Source organism: Dromaius novaehollandiae, chromosome 4, assembly GCF_036370855.1.
Source record: "Dromaius novaehollandiae isolate bDroNov1 chromosome 4, bDroNov1.hap1, whole genome shotgun sequence".
In the NCBI taxonomy this organism is placed as follows: Eukaryota; Metazoa; Chordata; class Aves; order Casuariiformes; family Dromaiidae; genus Dromaius; species Dromaius novaehollandiae.
Window position 1 is genome coordinate 59,786,505 of NC_088101.1, and position 22,920 is coordinate 59,809,424.

At 37.8% G+C, this 22,920-nt stretch overlaps 1 protein-coding gene across 1 annotated transcript in view; it reads left to right on the plus strand.

The window, feature by feature from the left end:
• Nucleotides 1–22,920, plus strand: part of CORIN (corin, serine peptidase) — a 142,824-nt gene that overhangs the window by 37,465 nt on the left and 82,439 nt on the right. Inside the window, exon 4 of the mRNA XM_026093564.2 lies at nt 12,534–12,744. Coding sequence (XP_025949349.1) covers nt 12,534–12,744 — 211 coding nt within the window. The remainder of the gene's footprint in view (nt 1–12,533; nt 12,745–22,920) is intronic.

Genomic DNA, 22,920 nt, shown 5'->3' on the forward strand with positions numbered 1-22,920 from the left:
ATGAGTAAACTGCGTTCAGCAATTCTTCATTTATTGTGTTGCTTTAATTTCTTTCATGCCACTTTCCTTGTCCCACAGAATTTGGAATCCCCCTTGTCTACAGGCATCTCTTTAACAAGTTTTTTATTTTTCTAATTTCATGATGACAGTGTGCCTTGCCTCACAATAGATCTTAAGGAGCCACAGAGGTCAAGAGTGTAAAACATGTAAAAAGGAAAGGCAACTATTCAGAACAACACTTGAGCAAATGCTAAACTTATCCCTACTCAGAAAGCACTTAAAGCACATGCTTAAAAGATGCTCTCAGCAGAGATGCTGTCTGACCTCGAGATTGAAATTCCAAATATGAGAAAGTCAAAGCTTTTCAAAAAGTACTTGACACTGACCTCCCTTGTTGATTTGAATAGGGTCTGCTGGTGCTCAGTAGTCCTGAAAGAATTGGCTATTTATCCCACAGCCTACCTTTTTATCCCCACGTGCAGTGTGTGGGTATGTAATACTAAAGATTTTTAGGTAGTTTCTTATCTGGAACTTGGGCACAGTGCTAAACTTAGGAATTCCCTTAATTACTCATAGTCTGCTAGAGAGATTCTCTGCAACCTTTTCCAAACCTGTGACCTCTGATTTGAGGCATCCAATTTGTGCTTTCTTGGATTAATGCACCTCTGATTAGCTGTAGCTTTCATTTAAGCCTTTGTGCACTGTGAACGTTTATTGCCTGTGAAAGTTGAATGTCTCATTTTGGACATCCAGTCAACGAGATCGAATATTCAGTTTAGTGCTTCAGATTATATTGGAGAATAAAATTATGAACACTCTTTATACTGGTAATGTTTACATTAACATGTATAATTTTGAACTAGTTATAATTGCAAATGTTGCCCTGTCATTTAAGGAAATTTAATTTTGGAAAGATGACTAGGTACCCTGGTTACCATAACTACTTATGTTATGTTGTGGTATGTTATGGTATGTTATTTGGATAAAAATGCACCTGCAATATAGGTATTCTAAGAGTTTCAGCATTCTTTGAGGGGCAAAATAGAACTGAGTGGTAACTGGCAATAAAAGTATAATAGTTCTTTAGATCTAAGGTAATAATGCAAAAAATAACTTATTACTATCAATTTTTAAATAGATGCAAGTGATTTGTATGTGAATAGCTTACACACTGGTAAGCATTGTTAAAAATCTCATATAAACAACTTCTTAAAATCTTATTTAAACCATAAATTTTAAGTGCAGAAAGTTTGGATGAAATCCAAGTAAAATAAAATAACAAAGAAAAAAATGAAGTGGGACGTTTGAAAGATAAATTGTATAGGCACTGATTATAAGTAGTGATTTTTATGACTAGGGGATGGGAGAAAGTGTATAAACAAGGACATGCAAACTGTATCTGAAAATAAGAGATGTATTGACAATAAAAGAAGACTGTTGAAATTGCAGAATGAAGTTGACATTATAATAAAGAAAGTAAAGGGAAGGTAAAGATGGAAAATGAAAGGAAACATAATTACGTAGGAGGTCAAGTTATATAAAGAATAATATCCACTGTGTCCAGAACAAGAGAGATTCTGGGAAGGAGACAGCAGGGGTCTCCAACAGATGGCAATAATCATTCAGACACAGAAGAGCTTGACGTTGTTGAAGAAATGAAGTGCATTCTTTGTCTCACTCTTTACAATGGCAAATGTAGGACGGATGTGTGAAAGACAAGCATTTTCGGCAGTCTTGAAAGGGGAAATGCTAGGGGAAACCAGGGTCTCATCAGAAAAAGAAATAAAAAAGTATTTGATCTTTAACTGGATGATTTAAAAACAAAAATAAGTGAACTGGTTCCAACCTGAAAGTATGGAGAAAATTGTGACTGATATTGACTGGTGTATTTTGAGCAGTTATGGCCAGATATCTGTGAAGTTTCTTTAGCACTTTCAAACTGCTGTACAAAATATGTCTATGCAAGCCCTTGTCCTTGCAGAAGCAGCTGTAGAAAAGCCAACAGAGTACTTTTTTGGATGAAGCGAGAGCTTTAAACTGAAGGAAATGGTACAAAATGATACAGAGTGGTTGATCAGACTTGAAAAGAATCAAAAACTTAACATTTTTTCCATTTTTTTTAAGCACTTTTCTTCCACAGCTTGATCTTGATTATATATCCATGTTAGGTTCTCTTCCAATTTATGCTCCTATATAGAGTGTAGCCTAACACAGAAACTCATCAGAATTTTATTCTGTTGCAGGGACTCTCCAAAGGAGTTAATTTTGTTACTGTGTCTTCCACATATTCCTCTCTCTTTCTTGCTTCTGTCTAGCTTTCCTTACAGAAAGATGGCCTAAAATTTCCCTTTCTTTGGGCTTCCTATCCCAGCTTCACTGCACTTTTCCCCATGAGTGTGAGTCTAGTGCAACATATGCCTCCATCTCTAGTTAGTTCGCTTCGTTGGCATGGGGTTCATTTTTCTCAGCATGGGCACCCCGATGTAGTGGGAAACACATAAAAAAATATCCAACGCTTACATGCCTAAGTGGGATCTGAGTTAGCTAAAGTAAAAGTTTGAAAAGAGTACAGCAATGCACGAGGCAAAACTGAATCTGCTTTACAGAAGTGTTTCAGTATTTTTAATTACTCTTTCATGTATTTGAATTTGGAAAGAAAGAGAATATTTTTATTGGACCAACTGAGAAAGCTGGGAAAAACAGACAAGTTTTAGTGAGCATAATCCTCTCATTAAATCACATAAGGGGAAGCAAAACCCAAGGGAAATAAAGCGAGAGCAACTATGTCTAAGTTTTATTGTAATTATGAATTCATGTGAGACAAAACAGTAGTCAGTACATGTTAAGCAGTGAAAGCTGTTGGCAGGAGGGTGGTGTAATATGGGTTAGCCATTGGCAGAACTGTCAGGACAAGATACTCATAAACCATTTGAATTCATCTGCTGAATTTTCCTTTGACAGAGATGCCAGTCATACTTTATTCTGTGTCCATCATTCTAATTAAAGATATCTTTTTCCTTCAGACCTTATTTGTAGTTTTAAAGCTTATGGCTGCAACAATATTACTGCTTTAATTTTGTTAATTGTTTATCATATAATTAGCCTCTTAAATTTCTTAAGATCTGTTCTCTTCAATTTAACTGTACTTTTCCAAGGAATTAAAAGGAGTAACTTTCTCCCTTCACCCCTCAATCCCACCAGTGCTTTTTTTTTGAATTGTAAAATTGTTGGCATTTTTCCTCCAAAAGGTTTGTGTATAATTTATTATTTTCTTCTATAGTGTAATAAGACTGTGTGCTATTCTATAAGGATTAGTTGATGTTTTCTGTTATGGCGTAATGCGTCCTGGAAGAGAATAAATATACAGCTTTTCTAGTAGTGTGGAAAAAGTGCAAGGAAGTGTCTGAAAATGTATTTAAAATGTAACAGTAACCTGACATACATCCTCAGCAGCCAGCAGGCTCTCTTGTGAGGAAACTGAGGCTGCAGTGAATTGTGGAAATTGTGTTTTCAGTTCAAAGTTCATATAAAAAATTGCAGTTACTATGCTTTTGTTGTAAAATTGTTGATTTTAGCTACTGGTATTTGAACTACGGGGAAAAGTTTATAGATCTCCCTGCTGACTAATTCCAAAGGACAGATTCTCATTGCAGGCATATATTGAAATGTTTCATAAGAAAATCAAATGGTGGGAAGTTTTTCCGGAGTTCTGGAGAAAACATCTGAAATGCAATTTTGGTCCAAAGTAGACTGTACATGAGAAATTCATAGTTGGAGGAAGGCCAGAAAGTCTGTCTGTCTTCTGTTCTAATTGAAATGAAAAATGTAACAAGATGTCACAGTAAATTAAAAGAGGTATTAAAATATGTGAAGACATTAATGAGTTCTGGAAAGAAGTTTTGCTGAAAAGACCAGATTCTAGGTGGAATGCCGTACTCCTTTGATCTTCAGCAAAAGTCCGTGAGAATCCAGACATGCAATAGAAACAGGGCACAGGGGAAAAAAAGGCATTATATAGCTTCATATATCTCAAATATGAGATTTTGAAATCGAACAGAGTCACAGGATCCTGTTAAGGTTATAAGCACATGCCAACTTTTGGATTGGAGAAAAATTGATTTTCTGAAGATGGTTCCCATATCAAGAAGTCTGTGAATTGTTGCAATAGGCAAGTTAGACAAGCTTCCAAGTTAAAATGGATGAGTTTGGTTTGATTTTGCTCTTTTTATTGGGATTCTAAGAAATTTTAAAGATACTTTCAGATTAAAAGTGAGATTTGATTCAATGTTGTTAGAGCTGTCACTAGGAAAGAGCCAGGTGAATGTTGCCATTTCTTCCTGGGTTCCACCAGAGGTACCTTCCTGAGGCTTTGCCAGTGAATTTATGAACATATAGGTTTGGTGACAAAGTGGGTGGTGATCGCTGCTGCAAATTGAACACTGTTTTGTTCTCCATAAATACCTTAATGATGTTGTTTAAAAGTTGCTCTGATCAGAAAAGATTATTTTCTAATTGAAATCCCAACAAACTTGACCTGGGGTATGAAAATTAGGCTGAGTCCTTTCATCTTCAAGCCCTCTCATGTACCTTACTATGCTTTGCATATCTGAGACAGAGGTTTGTTTTGCAGATTTGCTACGATAATCCTAGTAAGAATATACCCCACCCAGGATCAAGGCCAGTTCATGCTGTTCATCCCATTAGCTTTAACTGAAGACATCATTTAACTTCATAACATTTATAACTGCTGATGCAAGAAGGGAAGATCCCAGATCTGTTTGTAGGCTGCAAGTTAAAAGCAGCATGCATTCAGAATGCAGAGTTGCATCACACTCATATATCCATTTTTAGAGTTAAGATGTTCTTTCATGTCTCATTGACAAGAATTGATTCTGCTGGTGCAATTTGTTTTTTCATAACTGTTTCAAAGTGTTTTACAGAGCTCAGCAGTAGTGACATTCTGGAAAAGCACTGCTTTAGCTCCTGTGAGCAGGCTCTGTTCTTACTGACCAGCTCCTGCCACTACGCTGTCCCTTCTGTTGTCCTAGATCAAATGTTTTGCTGCCAAACAGCTGTTCAGCTCAGTGATCTGAACCAAGTGAAATAGTTATTTCTTCCCCTCTCTCTTCCCCCTCAAAGAAAAAAAAAATAATTCAATTGGGCCAACTCCCAGAGCTGGTTGATTGCATAGTCAGAAGCAAGGACCACTGGTGGGTGAGGAGTCATGACCTTATCATTACAGACAAAGTCGAGTGTTTTAAAACTAAAACTATTGATATACCTCAAGTTGCAGTTATGTTTCGTGGGGGCTGCCATAAGCGTTGCCTTATTGCAAAGAATGTAGGTGGTTATTCAGTCAGCTCAGTTCTGTAGTCCACTTCGCTTATGTAGCTTTGCAGATACAGCCCATGACTGGTGCAAGCTGTGAGCAATCCAAAGAGGGGAGAGGGAAAGTGGAAAAAGTGTGGTTTAAATTAGTTTCAGCAGAGCTGAATACAAAACCATAAGCCTGCATTGCAATTGCTGGAATAGGAGGAAGCCCTTTTCTACCAGTTCAATCCATTTGCCATTAGCCAGTGGTAAACAGAAAACTCTTCATTTAGCTGAATGTCAGAAATGACCTATATAATTAGGAACCATGCTGTTCTATCAACAGCATTTTCACATGTTGTTATTCCCATTCACTGCTCTTTTTTCCTACGTAATCCTTTTTTCCTCTGGTCTGTTTTCTGCTTGTTTTGTAACATGTTTGGTATTAGTATGTTATCCCATCAGTCAGATTCATTCATGTATTTTATTAGCATTCTGGCACTGGAGTGAAGAACAGTTTATAAAATGCAGTTAGCCTGTACACGTGAAGCAGCATGTAGTAATTTGGTAGAATAGTTATGCTTTTTGATGTTTACTGAACTTTTTTCCTACTTCTATGGCTATTGGTCAGTGGAAGATTTTTTTAAATTTAAATTTTCCCTTTATTTGGGAAAAAAATTGGAATATTGCTATTTTTACTAATTTTTTTTATATGATCTGTTTAAACTTTTTATTTAAATACCCACTCCTCATTAAATAAGTAGTCCTTTTTGTCTGTGTTTTAGATGGCTTTCCTCATACTTGACACTAACTACTTTTAGTGTCCTTTGCAATAAAATATTCCTTGTCTTTAGAATGCTGTGTCTATATCACTGTTTATCTACATATGGAGCAGTTCTGGTGCTGCACACACTTGCCTGCCTAAAGGATATGTTCTGTCTGTAGCAAGCTATTGGGCTTGATGCAAGAATTAATGGAGGGACTTAACAGTTTGTTTTATGCAAGTGGTCAGAATAGAGAATCTCTGTGTTCTGTCCTGGTCTCAATTTAAGTGAAACAACCTGACTATGAAGCAATGTGTTATTCAAAGTATGACTGTCTCCTGGCTTATGCAGTTGTGTGGAACCTGAGAGAAAAATGGAAAATTCAGTAAGGTCCCCTCAGGCCTTGATTGTGAAGATAAAATGGTGTGTCTGTGTGCTGCTGGATTAGAGGTCTGTGGGCTAGGTCAGAGAGGGCTGGTGCATCTGTGCTGTGCAGCTCCATGCTGTGTAAGTGAGCCAGCAGAGTGCTTTTCTTGAGCTAGTCTCATGCAGTCTCGTCTACTTGTGATAACACAAGGTGGCTTTCCTTGATTTACCAGAGAAGGTTTCTGAGACTGAAGCACTGCTGTCACTACTGCAGTTGACAGAATCACAGAAAGGTTGAGGTTGGAAGGGGCCTTTGGAGATCATCTAGTCCAACCGCCCTGCTCAAGCAGGGCCACCTAGAGCACGTTGCCCAGGACCCTATCCAGCCTTTGAACATCTCCAAGGATGGAGACTCCACAACCTCTCTGGGCAACCTGCTCCAGTGCTCAATCACCCTCACAGTAAAAAAAAAAAAAAAAAAAAAAAAAAATTTCGTGTATTCAGACAGAACTTTCTTTATTTCAGTTTGTGCCCGTTCCCTTGTCCTGTCACTAGGTATTACTGAAGAGAGTCTGGCTCTGTCTTTACACCCTCCTTTCAGATATTTATATACATTGATAAGATCCCAAGGATCCTTCTCTTCTTCAGGCTAAGTAGTACCAGCTCTCCCAGCCTTTCCTCATATAAAAGATGCTCCAATCCCTTAATCATCTTAGTAGCCATTTGCTGGACTTGCTGCAATACCTCCACGTCTCTCTGGTACTAGGAAGCCCAGAACTGGACCCAGCACTCCAGGTGCGGCCTCACCAGGGCTGAGAAAAGGGCAGGATCACCTCCTTCCACCTTCTGGCAATGCTCTTCCTAATGCAGCCCAGGATACCCTTGGTGTTCTTTGCCACAAGGGCATGTTGCTAGCTCATGGTCAGCTTGTTGTCCACCAGGACCCCCAGGACCTTCTCTGCAAAGCTGCTTTCTTGCAGTTAGAATCCAGGATGTATTTGACATCATGATACATTGGTTGCCATTAGCCTGCAGTTATTCTTTTTGACTCAGAGGTGTGGAGGGTACGGTACACTCACCTGCTGCATGGTAATTTACTTGCTGGGTAAATGACATAAGAAACAGAAGGTGTGGACTGAGCCCCCGTATTAGAAGGACGGGGTTCTACCTCAAGCGTCTGCTTTCCAGGAGAGTATTCCAGGGTACAGACATGCCTGGTATAAATGTTGAAACAAAGCCCTGGTATAAGAATGCAAGGTTTACAGAACTAAAGATAGTTCATGACTCTGCAACTAGGGTGGGTCATGGGTTTGGTCCCTTCTTCCATCGCTCTTTATTTTTAAACATTCTTATATAATTGCTATAAAATTCTTATATAAAATTGGCCATGAAAGTTGAATTCAGTGCTGTGTTACGCAGTCACTGAGTGCTCCTAAGAGATCAAATGGCTCCAAGGAACTGTGATGCATCTCTGCCAAGAGTGTGTGAATTTCAAAAGAGCCAAAGCAGCAGATGCGTGTGAACTTGGGCAAAATGGCACTGCCCCTGGGTACATGCTATCGCAGGGACTGTTTTGACATAGTGGCTCAGGAGATAGATGGTGATTTTATGAATTGTTTTGTTGAAATTCCACTTTCTTAAAGCTTGTGCCCCTCCTCTTCCCCTATTTAGCATCATGTGATTTATGTACATATCTTTAGTGTGGTTTTTTTTGTGTGTATGCCTGTGAGATACCCAAGATTTGAGTGGGCATGTCATCCTGTTATTACAGCAGTTTCTGAAAGAGTTATCTGAGCAGCACTGAAAGAATGCAGGCAAGAGATCACTGTTGCGAGGTTAGTAATTTAAAGACTCTTTGCTGCAAAAAGCTTTCAGTATTTTTACTCTTTAAATCAGAACTTTTTTGTTTTACTGTTAAGCTTTCCCAAGCCTTGCAGTGCAAATAAATGGCAAAGAATTTTTTAAACTACAAAATATAATGCAAAAAACGGATGGAGATTTTTACTTTTAATAGCAGGCCAAGATACTGTACAGAAGTCACAAAGCAAATAGTCATTAAAGAGATGATCGATCTCTGGCATCTCTTAAAATAGAATGGCATGAACCTTCTTTTTTTTTTCTTTTTTTCTTTTTTTTCTTTTTTTTCTTTTTTTCCCCTTTTTCCCTTTTTTCCCTTTTTTTCCCTTTTTTTCCCTTTTTTTCCCTTTTTTTCCCTTTTTTTCCCTTTTTTCCCTTTTTTCCCTTTTTTCCCTTTTTTCCCTTTTTTCCCTTTTTTCCCTTTTTTCCCTTTTTTCCCTTTTTTCCCTTTTTTCCCTTTTTTCCCTTTTTTCCCTTTTTTCCCTTTTTTCCCTTTTTTCCCTTTTTTCCCTTTTTTCCCTTTTTTCCCTTTTTTCCCTTTTTTCCCTTTTTTCCCCTTTTTCCCTTTTTTCCCTTTTTTCCCTTTTTTCCCTTTTTTCCCTTTTTTCCCTTTTTTCCCTTTTTTCCCTTTTTTCCCTTTTTTCCCTTTTTCCCTTTTTTCCCTTTTTTCCCTTTTTTCCCCTTTTTTCCCTTTTTCCCCTTTTTCCCTTTTTCCCTTTTTTCCCTTTTTTCCCTTTTTTCCCTTTTTTCCCTTTTTTCCCTTTTTTCCCTTTTTTCCCCTTTTTTCCCCTTTTTTCCCCTTTTTTCCCCTTTTTTCCCCTTTTTTCCCCTTTTTTCCCCTTTTTTCCCCTTTTTCCCCTTTTTTCCCCTTTTTTCCCCTTTTTTCCCTTTTTTCCCCTTTTTTCCCCTTTTTTCCCCTTTTTCCCCTTTTTTCCCCTTTTTTCCCCTTTTTTCCCCTTTTTTCCCCTTTTTTCCCCTTTTTTCCCCTTTTTTCCCCTTTTTTCCCCTTTTTTCCCCTTTTTTCCCCTTTTTTCCCCTTTTTTCCCCTTTTTTCCCCTTTTTTCCCCTTTTTTCCCCTTTTTTCCCCTTTTTTCCCCTTTTTTCCCTTTTTTCCCCTTTTTCCCTTTTTTCCCTTTTCTTCCCCTTTTCTTCCCCTTTTCTTCCCCTTTTCTTCCCCTTTTCTTCCCCTTTTCTTCCCCTTTTCTTCCCCTTTTCTTCCCCTTTTCTTCCCCTTTTCTTCCCCTTTTCTTCCCCTTTTCTTCCCCTTTTCTTCCCCTTTTCTTCCCCTTTTCTTCCCCTTTTCTTCCCCTTTTCTTCCCCTTTTCTTCCCCTTTTCTTCCCCTTTTCTTCCCCTTTTCTTCCCCTTTTCTTCCCCTTTTCTTCCCCTTTTCTTCCCCTTTTCTTCCCCTTTTCTTCCCCTTTTCTTCCCCTTTTCTTCCCCTTTTCTTCCCCTTTTCTTCCCCTTTTCTTCCCCTTTTCTTCCCCTTTTCTTCCCCTTTTCTTCCCCTTTTCTTCCCCTTTTCTTCCCCTTTTCTTCCCCTTTTCTTCCCCTTTTCTTCCCCTTTTCTTCCCCTTTTCTTCCCCTTTTCTTCCCCTTTTCTTCCCCTTTTCTTCCCCTTTTCTTCCCCTTTTCTTCCCCTTTTCTTCCCCTTTTCTTCCCCTTTTCTTCCCCTTTTCTTCCCCTTTTCTTCCCCTTTTCTTCCCCTTTTCTTCCCCTTTTCTTCCCCTTTTCTTCCCCTTTTCTTCCCCTTTTCTTCCCCTTTTCTTCCCCTTTTCTTCCCCTTTTCTTCCCCTTTTCTTCCCCTTTTCTTCCCCTTTTCTTCCCCTTTTCTTCCCCTTTTCTTCCCCTTTTCTTCCCCTTTTCTTCCCCTTTTCTTCCCCTTTTCTTCCCCTTTTCTTCCCCTTTTCTTCCCCTTTTCTTCCCCTTTTCTTCCCCTTTTCTTCCCCTTTTCTTCCCCTTTTCTTCCCCTTTTCTTCCCCTTTTCTTCCCCTTTTCTTCCCCTTTTCTTCCCCTTTTCTTCCCCTTTTCTTCCCCTTTTCTTCCCCTTTTCTTCCCCTTTTCTTCCCCTTTTCTTCCCCTTTTCTTCCCCTTTTCTTCCCCTTTTCTTCCCCTTTTCTTCCCCTTTTCTTCCCCTTTTCTTCCCCTTTTCTTCCCCTTTTCTTCCCCTTTTCTTCCCCTTTTCTTCCCCTTTTCTTCCCCTTTTCTTCCCCTTTTCTTCCCCTTTTCTTCCCCTTTTCTTCCCCTTTTCTTCCCCTTTTCTTCCCCTTTTCTTCCCCTTTTCTTCCCCTTTTCTTCCCCTTTTCTTCCCCTTTTTCCCTTCCTCTCTGGATCTGGGGAAGCTATTTCTGAATCACTAGCTTTCAGTCTGACAGCCTAATGGGCAGATTCGGTGATCATCATGATGGTATTTTTAAAAAACACCTGTATAACTTCAGAGCACAAGCTGCCCTGAAAGTCACTGGTGTGTGGTACTAACTCACATAGACACTTAAAAACTGCACTCCGCGCTTTTTTGGAAATTCTCTTAATTTGGAAAGTCATCACTTTTTGTTGACCTCCAAGCATCTACCTTTAATTGTGAATCAGCATGAGAGATGTGACCCTGAGAATCTAACCCTGAATTATATGAAAAATGTAATTTCTGGATGAATAGTTCTATCACTTGCTGCAGTGTGGGAGTGAGAAGAGTGAGAATCCTCATTTTTGTTGAGGTTTCTGGAGAGAGAGAGAAGACAAATGGGGAAACTTTATGAGTACACTTACCACACACTAAAAAAATAGGAATTGGATTTTGCCAAGTCTAGATAAAATAAGAAACCTAACTTTATGTTGATCCCTTCAAAGACATTGCAGCTTGACAAACTTGTAATGAAGTTTTTTTTCAGTATAGTTTGCTTTCCAGCTCTTATGTGAGGATGTAGGAACTAGGATTAGATCTATGTATTTAGACTACATAGATACCAGATTTTGAACTTTTTGCCACTAGCGCATTTAGACAATGAAGACTGTGTGAGACAGGTGAAGAAGAGATTTGCTGAGCCCTTAGAGCTACGTCCTGTGTGCTTTACATCCCCAGCTCTTACTGAGGCAGGAGGCCAAGTGTAAGTGTCCCACACAATGCTTGGAAGGAGCCAGTTCCTAAGTGTCTGATGGTGGACTAGGACCAACCCTGTTTGACACCAGCTGTGCCCAGTTTGTTCAGGTAATGAGACCAGGAGTTTAAACTTGTGCTAAGGCTTGGATGCACTCAGAGTTTTCCTCCTTCAGAAAACTCTACAGTTGGGGTGGTCATTTAGCATGAGCTTGATGCTTTTACAGAATGATTAGTGGCAGGATCTGGTATTCAGAATGGGCTTAGATCCTTGCCTATTGTACAATATAGACATGCTCTGAATGTAATACCAGAGCCTGTCTAGATGGCCTAGGAAGGCCATCATCAAAGTAGGGAGCTCTCACAAGTATTAGATTTTAATAGTTTGTCCTTGCTGAAAATTCTGGATTTTGTGTGGTTTGTGAAACTCACTTGTGGAACTTCACGTAATATGTTAATCTGCTGATCATTTACAGCTGCGGGAGCCTACTGTATATGACAGCATGTGAACAGAGAAGGATCTCTGGTAGCTAGAAAGTGGGACAATAACAGTTTAGGACAGAGTAGGTGTTCAACCTATAAAAAAAGATAATTCTATATTGGTTGGGTAGAGAAGAAAGACTATAGAGGGAAGACCATAATGTTGGGAAAAGCAGATAAAGAAGTTGCTGAGTTTTGGCAGGAAGAGCAGCTACAAAGCAGCATGGTAGTAGAAACTTGGTAGAAACCTCTAAAACATTGCATTCCCAATTAGCCTTAGTTTTCTGTATTGCTGCTGTGCTTCGTTTCAGCCAAAGTTGGCTGTACCCAGGCTGTTCTTGCGGTATGCTCATCCAGCTTGTGTCAGAAGGCAATTTGGCAACCAGTCTAGTTCTGTAGACTGAGAGGGTCAGAGAATTGTGCAAATCTGTAAGAGGTTGGTTGCTTATCCAAATTAAACTGCCAAGCTTCTCCAGATTCCTTCTGTTCTTAGATACTCATTTTTGGACAGTATTGTGATAGCATTGCGGAGTGTCATCTTATCTGTGAGGTACAGGCATTAGTTATGTATTATATGTAACAACTAGTAAATTCTATATATCCTTAGTATCACCATTTAATAGTTGGTTCATTTGTTCTAAATTTAATTGTTTTGATTTCACAGGTGCCTGCATAAATATCACCAACAGCCAGTGCCAAATGCTGCCATATAACTACACCACTCTAACTTCAGTTCTTTCCATTGTCAAAAGCATTGAAATGGAAAAGTTCCTGAAGTTCTTCAGTTATCTCAACCGCCTCAGCTGCTATCAACACATCATGCTGTTTGGCTGTAGTCTTGCTCTTCCTGAATGCATCAGTGACGGTGATGACAGGTATTGGGGAACAAAAATCAGTCAGTGACTAGAGACCATTGTGGTAAAATACTATCTATCTAGTCAGAAAAGGGCAGATCTGAACTAATCCTATGACCTCGTTGCGAACTTCTGTCTGTCAAAGCTATTCACAACATTTTTGCCAAAATAAACCAACTGCAATAGAGTTCTCTTAGAAAAAGTATCGCCAATACATAGACCAAAACTGTAGTATTAGGGCAGTCAGGTTTATTTTCATAACAAAGGCTGTCCCGAATTCTTGTATCTCATCTGTCCAATCTGGATGTGCCAAAACGGAACGCTATGTGACAATATAAATGCATTGGATATTTATAGCGTTGGCATGAAGTGTGGTGGATGTTAGTTAAATTAAAATTCAACACAGTCAGGAAAAGCAGATCCGTACTCTTAAAGTATTTGAAATGACTGAACGTTGCATTAAATCTTTTTCTTACAGAAAAGATAATCCTTTATATGTAATTTGTGGTATTTGATTAGTAGGATGTATTCAGAGAGACTGACATAAACTGTTTGGGGAGCTTGAGCATAGGCGTGTCTTGATTCTGCATTTACATAATTACACATTAGTTTTTTATGCATGTACTTTTCTCTTTGAGCTTTATTTGAAAAAGGATCAATGCGTTTAACAGTGCTAAAAACAAAATATGGCACAAAAAAGTTTTGTGTTTTTGGATACGTACGTAATCTCTATGATGTTTCTAAAGGGGAGAGGGGAGAGTTCTTCCTCCTTATTTCATTACCTGCAAAATTCAGTGGAAGAGAATATGGCAACTGAGCAAGTGATTCAGTTAACACAACAAGAACCAAGAAGCTGCAAGCTGTGCAGTTGAGAATGCATAGGATACCTGTGGAAGTGCGGTTGTATGAGATGAGGTAAGCTGATCTAAAACATAGTTGCCACTCAAGGCTCTAGTCCCACTCCAGGTAATACATAGCTACCATTTCAGTTGTAATGGAACCATCTCTAGGTGAATCAATTAAGCTCACTGAACAGACAGGAAATTAACCCAGCAAAAAAGCACACAGATGCTTATATAGCTAGGATTAGGGCTGATGTAAGGCAGCATGGGAAACAGTGGCATGAGACTGCCTGTTAGACTGAGTGATCTGTTTAATCCAGTTACACCTGTGTGCCCAGCTTTAGTTAGACTACCAAAAACTATTTTCAATTAACCCTATTTAACTCATTGCATAATTAATGCTTTTTTTTCCAGAGTCAGTATTGTAATTGTTCCCGTTAAAGAATCTGGTACCACACAGCCCTAAACTAATTACTATCTCAAGAATTCATACAGCAAAATCAGAAAAGTTGTTTCATGGAGTAAACTGATATATTTAAAGGTTCAATGACAGAGGAACAGGCCATTTCTCTGTCAGTTCATTTATTCTGCTCTGTTTGGAATTTGGCTTTCATAATCATCTTGAGGGTGAAAGGGGCATGTCAAAGGTGCAAAGTCCATAACTCAGAGTAGTAAAAGAATAACCTTTTAAACTTTCTATTTCCCTTTCTTTGCTGAAGATATCTTTCTTGCAGGGTTGAGATAATGGAGCAATATCTGATGTGGTTACATTATGACGGCTGTCTTGATAATTTTAAAAAAAGTTATACTAAAGTTTGGAACATACAGGTTTTTGCTCTGGTTTTGGGTAGCAACCAAAATACCATGGGATTCAAGGGACAGGGATTTTCTTCATGTTTTTTGGGTTTTTTTCCACAGCAACTACTTTCTCCTATTAATTTTTAATGACAAAGTTGGGACTGGATTTCCATGTCCTGGTTTACGTTCAGGAGGTCACAATGCCTCCTTCAGTGTTTTTTTTAAAACCTTCATTCTGGAAACTGTTCTGGCCCCTGCAGGTTGATCAAGAAGAAAGTCCAGTGCGAGACTGTAAATGATGCAGGGTTCCATTAGAATCTGATTTCCCTTTACATAAGCACATGTCTCCTGGCGTATCATGGGTGACAGTGAAAATGTAGACTGAGTGACAAGTGCAAGAAAATCCTAAGTATGGATTGTTGAAGTGCCGGTTCGTTAAATCTGTTTTTTTCTGTAGGCACTTGAGTGATTTTTCTGATTATTGTCTCCCTTGTAGAATCTGGTTATTGCAGACAAACGGATATTTTTCAGGGCCATCAATAATGCTTTTTAAGAAGCCTCATAGCTTCATTTGGGATATGACTTCCCATATTTCTGGCTATTGGTCTCAGTTTTTTAAAGCATGACTACATTAAATACCATTGATTTTTATTCATTATTTGAATGGTTTGGTTATATAAAACCTGAGGCCTGCACAACCTTATGAACTCTTTATGTGCTTACTTTATGTATATACATATATATGTATGTGTCTTAATTTATATACTTTTTTAACACTTCATGAAACTATTATTGAAGCCAAGATCACAGCAAAAATTCAGTCTTCTGCTAGTGTTTCAAAAACATTAGAGATCAAAACTCTAAAAAACAGCTATTTAATGAAATCCTTAGTTATTAGAAGGACTGTGAAAAATATGAATAAGTGAAATACCAGTATCTTGCTCTCGAACACATGGCTATCAATTTGATAGCAAATGCTTACTACCAAATACATCCTAAAAAGTCTCTAGAGCTTTTAGGAGGAAATCTTTTGAACTTAATAGATATTTGCAGATTGATCCTAAAATTAGAAATTGCTGGGTTGATATTTTTTCTTAAAATTTATTTCCAACTTTTTTGATTAAAACAGTGAAGAGAGAAGCAAATCTTAGAATGACTGGTAGTATGCGAGCTACTATGCGATCGCTTGATTTCAGCTGTGTTTATCTTTAGCTAATTGTAATAAAATAAATTAAAATAAATTCTTGCAAAACATTTTTTTTGGTAGCCAGTCACCACCAGGAATTTTGGTGCCTTCTCACTGTGAGTCAGAGGAGTCAACAAGATAAGTTCCTTAATGGCTCGTTTATTGAAAATAATTGAAATTTCCTGTCCTGGGGAATCCCAGGGTTGGATTTACAGAGAAGGGGCAAAAGCACTGGAGTCTCCCCGTTAACAATGACTGTTGTGATGCATGCTCTGTTATGTGTAACTGATAATGTTTCATACACCTTCCCACCTATCCATTTCAGAAGTATAACCAGTGTGCTAAGGTTCATTCCACTTTCTAGATGGTTCCCAGATCTTTTTAAGATGACTTAAGTTTGATGGTGTTTAAAAAGTGGGATAGTTGATTGTGGTGTTTGCTGTAGATATGTTGGAAGCTGTAGATATGTTGGAAGCTGTAGATATGTTGGAAGCTGTAGATATGTTGGAAGCTGTAGATATGTTGGAAGCTGTAGATATGTTGCACCCAGAGTATTCTGTGCCTTACCTTGATAGGTATACATAGTTCAAGCATTTGAACTTGACTATTAATGATTGATAGGAAGTTGCAAAGATATGTAACTCTCTTTTCAGCCCTCTGCTGTCAATATTTGGTGTCAATATTCCATTTTATTCGGAAATAAATGCTTCTTTTACCCAATGAAGCCAGAAGAATTCAAAGTGTTGCATAAGATGTGTCTGAAACATGATTATTCAAGATTATTCAAGTCTGTTTGACTGTATCAGCGGCCTCTGGTTTAATAACACAGGGTCTTCAACAAATTGCAGTGACCGCTTGCCCTTTCAGTTTGTTTATTGTTTGTATTTGATAACCTGTAAGAACTTCTTTGTCAGCATAAGAAGGGAATATTTGAAGAAAAAAATTCATGTCAGAAACTTTGAAGTTAATTTAAATTTATTATTGTAAGATCCCAAAGATCAGATGGCTTAAAATAAGGTAACTATGAATTGCATTTTCAGAAAGAGAATTTAGTCTAGGCAACTTTAAGGAAAACAGGTATAATACCTGCATAATATAGTTATTAACCCCCCTGCCCCCTCCCCAAATTAATACCTCCTCTCAGTGAGAATGGTGACATGTCAAATGTAAGCTGAATTGCGGAATTCTTATCAGTGACTCTGGAACATCTCTGAAGAAAACCTTTTGTTCATATGAAAAGCCTTGGAATAATAGGAGAGAGTCACTTTGTATGTGTTGAGCACAAATACAGAAAATGAAGAGGTAGGGCTGTTTTAGGTCTCTTGAACAGAGGAATTTGAGAAACATTAGAAACATAAGGAATCTGGAGAAGCAGAACAGTCACTGTGGAATATACTCTGAGGAAATGAATGGGGATATGTTTGTATGTTGTAGCCCTTTATTTGGAAATGTGATTGTTTTTAACATACAGTATCGCAGAACATGTAACAGTATATTACTGATTATTATCACTAGTTCCTCCAGTGAATTACAGCTGTTTCATTCTGGCTGCTAGTGCGTCCCTGATGGTAATTTTTAATCTGAAACTAAAGAGAAGCTACTGGTGATGCTTCTTTGTTTTATAGAGTTATTGTTTCAAATTTATTTAAAGTATAATTTGACAAATGCTGCTTAGACAGTAGAGAGAGATGAAACATGCAATGTTCACATCTTTATTCTTGGGTACTGTAGGGAGAGTCTGTACAGGCAGCTTCAGCCGTAGGAGCAGTAATTATAACACTGTGTTAGGAGAAGCCACGAGAAGGAAAGGTACAAACATTAGTCCTTGGCATCCAGTGTGCTGTCATGACACAGCTTTGCTCTGATACCTGAATTTGTCTGTTTCATATTTATCTTATATATATATATATTTATAAATATCGTATTCATTAACGCTTGAAGGAGATTAAGTTTTCAGGCAGTGAGCATCTTTGGTGTTTGTGTAGCACACAGCGTCGTTAGGTACTGGAGTTTCTGAATACTACCACAATGCTGTTGCCCTTAAAAATTATTCTTCTGTATCTTACTATGGTACAAAGCATGTGTGGCAGTAAAACTAAATTAATTTGAAAGCTGTATTTCATTCCAGAAGCTAGATGTATGATCAACCTGTCCTGCTGCTGTTTTAAGAAAGATGATTTCCTCCTCTGTGGGTGAATGGATGAGATCTTTCCAATATAACTTCAAAATCAGACTTTAAAAACCCACTTTTAATTTAACACAGCCCCGCAGCACTGCTCAGAGAAAACATGAGTCAAAGCTGAAAAGTGATACCACTGTTGGAAGAGTGTTTTAAACTAGCTGATGTGTTTAGCTGACTTCTGAAACACTCCAGGTTGAGAAAGCAGCTTTATCCTTTTGGGTAGTATTAGTTTGTGACCAGTTACTACTAAAGGCAACACTTATGTTATTGTACCTTATTTGCTGTGAGAAAGATCTATCCTCAGAGCTGGTGGTCAGGATTTGTAGTGTTTTAAGCCAATGTATTTTACTTTACTATTGGGAGACACAGAGAGTAGGCCAATGGTCAGTTACTATGACCTAGTGAGTGTTGCTTCCTTTATGGCAACTCCCTTGTCTTGGATTCCCCACGTTCAACAGACTTTAGATATTGTATCCAAAAAGATCAAAAAAAAAAAAAAAAAGCTCTGAAAAAAATTTTGCAATGTTTTCAAATTTTTGAAAGAAAAAGGTTGTATCGTAAAGGCAACATGCAAGTAAAATGTAAAGGTACAAAATTAATAGAGTAGTTCATAGCGGGCCAGCCTATAACTGCATAATGCAGACAAAGGGTACTACTTAGTAGTTCTTACATTCCGTGAATATTCATGTTTCATGAAAAGGTATGGTAAAGCAGGAAACATATGTGAGATCCTGAAGGCCTATGTACCTGGCTTATTTCTGATTTTGAGTGCTGGGAATAAATTTGGAGATTATGGATTCCTGTAGCACCTCTTCATTCTTCTGCTGCCTTCTAAAGCAGAAACTAACAGCTTGGGTATTTCCACTGATCCTCTGTGTAGAAATGTATTCCAGAAGAGAGAAACCTCTTCCATTGATGAGACTCCACTGAGATAAATCTTTGGAGGTCAAACTTAATTTAAGCTCTGCCTAGAAACTAGCATTGAAGCAATGCAGATTATAAAGTACAAGCATAATGTGCTCTCAGGATAAAATTCTAATGCAGCCATTCATTCCTGTGCATGTTTATTCCCTTTGCCTTTTGTTATGTCAGAGATCTTTGAAAATAAAGTCGTGGAATAGTGTGTCTTATGTCAGTGCCCAAAGAGTCCATCTGAGATCAGGTTTTTTTGTATTAGATACTGTTTAAACATACACTGACGGGCAGTCTTCTGTCCCTGAAAGTTTATAGCCCAGCTGGACAAAAGAGATAAAGGATGGAAGGAGAAAGTTATACTGTCATATTAATAGCTATGGAAACCAGGACTGAGCAGGAAATTTGCAATAGAGCTTAGAACTGAACCTGTAACTCTTTTATCCTGTGTCTTTAGGTACAATATTGTCATTCCTCTTGAGTTAAACCTGCACATTCACCTCACCCATTATCATTTACTCACTTCAGTCATGATCCAGTAAACACTGAATGTCAGAGGGAAAAAACATCTGCCATAATCTCTTTCTCATTTTTGAAAATTATTCTCTCAACATCATTCTAAAGGAGAAAATAATATAATTAAGGGAAAATGCTTTCTTTGATTTTCAGGGTATTTCTTACAAAGGAGTTTGTCATGTCAATGTCTATATGTAATTTTAATATTTTTGGTCTGCTGTAACCTCCATGCTACAAATAACACTAGCCTGGTAAAGACTCACAGAAAACTGAAGAGGGGAGCAGAGGGCTACATGATATGTTGGGGATGGAAGAGGTACTGAACTAGTAAAAATTAGGTTAATAGGAATATGGCTTTTAAAAACTGTGAATAGTTTGTATGCAGTTGAGTATCCTTTGAATGGCTGCTCTGTTATGACTCATAGTGACAATTTTTTTCCTCTTTTTTTTTTTTTTTTTTGTTCCTTGTCTTCAGCTGTTTTCTGTAATTTATAAGAAGGAGAACATAAAATCCTTCATTACCAATAAGGACATAAACCTCAATGAAATATTACGCCTTGAAAACAAATCCAGAAACGTATGGTGTCATTATAAGCAGATAACAATTTTTAAAAGATTGGGGGGAGGTACAGGGGAGGAAAGGGGGAAAAAATTCTTCCAAGTCCTCCCAGAATATGGAAAAGAATCAAACTTCATAGGGCTACGGAGCCCTGTCTGCAACATTTTGTATAACCCGCGAATAAGATCAGTGATGTGGCTGTTTTCCTTTTCTTGCTTTTGTGAACTATACTCTAAACTTAGCCATATTCTTTGTTCCTCCTGCTCACAGTGACATTGATTTTTTTATTTGATTTTCTTTTATCTCAGTGCATATTTAGGCTTTTAAAATAATAAGACATTATTTCTTAGAGTTAATTGGGGCTTTTAGAATGTTTAATAGAGAATGTTAACTGAGTCACATAGATCTTGTTCATCTAGTTGAAGAGAATTTTTATTTTAAGACTGTATGAACAGGAAAGTATCAGCATGTGTTTTAAAGAAAGTATCAGCATACATTTAAGTCACTATCTGTTATGTGACGTGCATAACATGTTTAATTGTGCATGAATATTGTATATGTATGAGTCTTAATAGGCAATCCTACACTGGCATGTTTCAGTCTTGTTTTAATCTACCTAATTTTGGTAACAAAGCAGGTGAATATGCCAAGACAAAATAACAACTGTTACGAACTCTGGGTAGGTAGTCTGATAGCTAGTCTGTGACATGGCTGCTTTACTATCTTCTTGTAATCTGTCTGTGCAGAGATGCCAGATCACAGTTGCACAGGTAACTTTGCCATTTTACAGCTGTATAAAAATATTTACATTTTACATCCTTGCAAAGCTACAGTTTCAACAAAGTCACTGTTGAAGTACCTATGTTGAGAGACCGTCCTAGGAGGACGTCCTGAACTGCATATTCCTTACCATACTCTTATCTAAGGTGGTTTCATTAGGATTGCTGCTCCCTGACTGAAAAGGGTTAAGCTATGGCATGGGTGATGATCACTTGCCAGTGCTCTGAGGAAGAAGGTGGGATGATTGCCTCCTACCTCCCACAATCTTTTCTTTTAGTTTTCCTTTCATGATTCTGTGCAGCATGTATCTTGCCGTGACCCCAACGCATGGAGTGGAGGCTGCTTTCAGAAGCTTGTGAAGTGGCTGTCAGTCACTTAGGTTATTTTCTGAGTTTGTAATCCAGCTTTTCACATACTGTGGGAGTTGCTTCTTCCTTTTAATATCTTTTGCTTTTGATGGTGCTTCTTTAGACCAAGTTAACATGACTCAAAAAGGATATTCTAGCTGGGGTTTTGGCAATGTTTGCGTACCAAGGAGATCCATCTGTTCTATATTCAGCCACAGAAGAATGTGTTGACATATCTTCCTTGAAACAGAAGACTATAAACTTCAGGTTTTCTATCGCGAATATAGCAGAGGTGATGTTCAGTGCATGAAGGGCTCTGTATCTAAAAAGCTTGAAATCACATGTGTTTTGTTTTAAATGTTGCTCTGTCTTGACTTTGAGCCCTTGGGAACCCAACGGACTGATTATGTGCAAGAAAACACACCGTTATAACAAAGCTGTAAAATCTGTCTTTGAATATATAAACAAGTCATAATCCAAATCTCAGTTTTTAAATCCATTTGTGGTTCATGTAAGCCCAGTTGTGACTCGAGCCACACAGCCTCAGAGGTCCAGCTAATAAAAAACGTATATGGTGAAATCCTGTCAGATAATGAAGGCAAAAGTTAGAGAGGAAGCGAGTGCGATAAAGTTGTGAACTTTTACCTGCACAAATAATGTGCTCTGTCTGCCACTGTTAATCATTTGTCTGTTACTGTTGATTTAAATAATTCTACGAAGGAAATTGATGTAATTGTTTCCATTTGGCAGAAAAACTGAGGGACACACAGGATGTGTATTGCTTGAGAAAGCCCAGACCAGTAGAACATCTGAAAACTACTTCTTTCACTGTGCCCATTTTACTGGTTGATGAGCCTTCCAATAGCTATTATTTCAGTAATAGTCATAATAGTCAATCACATATAATAATAGTTTTAACATGATCTAATTTCAGAAGTAAACTGGTCACAATAGAGATGCTACTGGCAGATAGTCAACATGCTGTGTATTAAGAGAAATATGCCTGCACAACATAAATACTCAGTTTCAACTCCAGTCCACCCGGAAATTGATAATGGACTAACTCAGACTGCCTTACAGCAATAAGAAAATGGAATGGTTGGCAGGTGAAATGTGCAACTTAGAGATTTGAAGTAGCAACAATGTCTGTTTAAGATATCTGTCAAATAGCACTTAATGGTTCCTATGTATTTTTGGAAATATTTATGTACAATAACAAATGTCATATACAATGTCATGATTGAAACCGTGTTTCAGTGAAAGTGCTGAACATATCTGAATACTTTGTCCAAATAAAAGGACAATGAATCAGCTTAGAGATAATTCAAATGAAAATTAAATAAGCAATAAATGGATATGTATGAACAAAGAAAATCTACAATATGCAGCTTCAGAAAGTGAGAGTACTTGCATAGAGAAATGAATTAAAGGAAGAAAAGAAATTGTGAAACCTCATCTCCCATTCTAATTAAAGATTATTGATCAAGAAAGAAAATTTTATTTCTTTTGTCCAGTCACCAGAACATGTTTTTCATGAAGTGAAATGAGACACTGAGTTAAGAGTCAGCTGATATACATGTGACTTCAAAGAAAGGGATACTGACATATGTCTGAGAGATTTACATTGACCATATTCCCATGAAAATGAAGAAACAACATGTCACAACTGTTATAACATAGCTAAAATCAATATTACATATTTATAACAGCTTCCTTCTCAGTGCAGCCTGCATTACTCATGATTTCGTGCTTAATTAATAATTTCATCAGTATTGTGTAACTGTTACTTATCAGGGAGAAAAATGTGCTAATGAGAAGACTACACATTGAGTTGTCCCTCAGAACTCTGATTTTGAAGTCAGCATGTGCTTTTCATCATCTTATGATCCAGTAAGGGCTCGTACTTGGTCCCAAGTGGAGACAGCATAGAGGTGAGAAACATGAAGCCCATATCTGCAAACAGTGCAAGCTGAAAGTATAGGTAAAGGTGTGGAATTGGTTGGACTGCCTATATATAAAGTTATTAATGTGTTTTCTTAGAAGATAATTTTGGGGGGCAAGGGGAAGACTCTTTT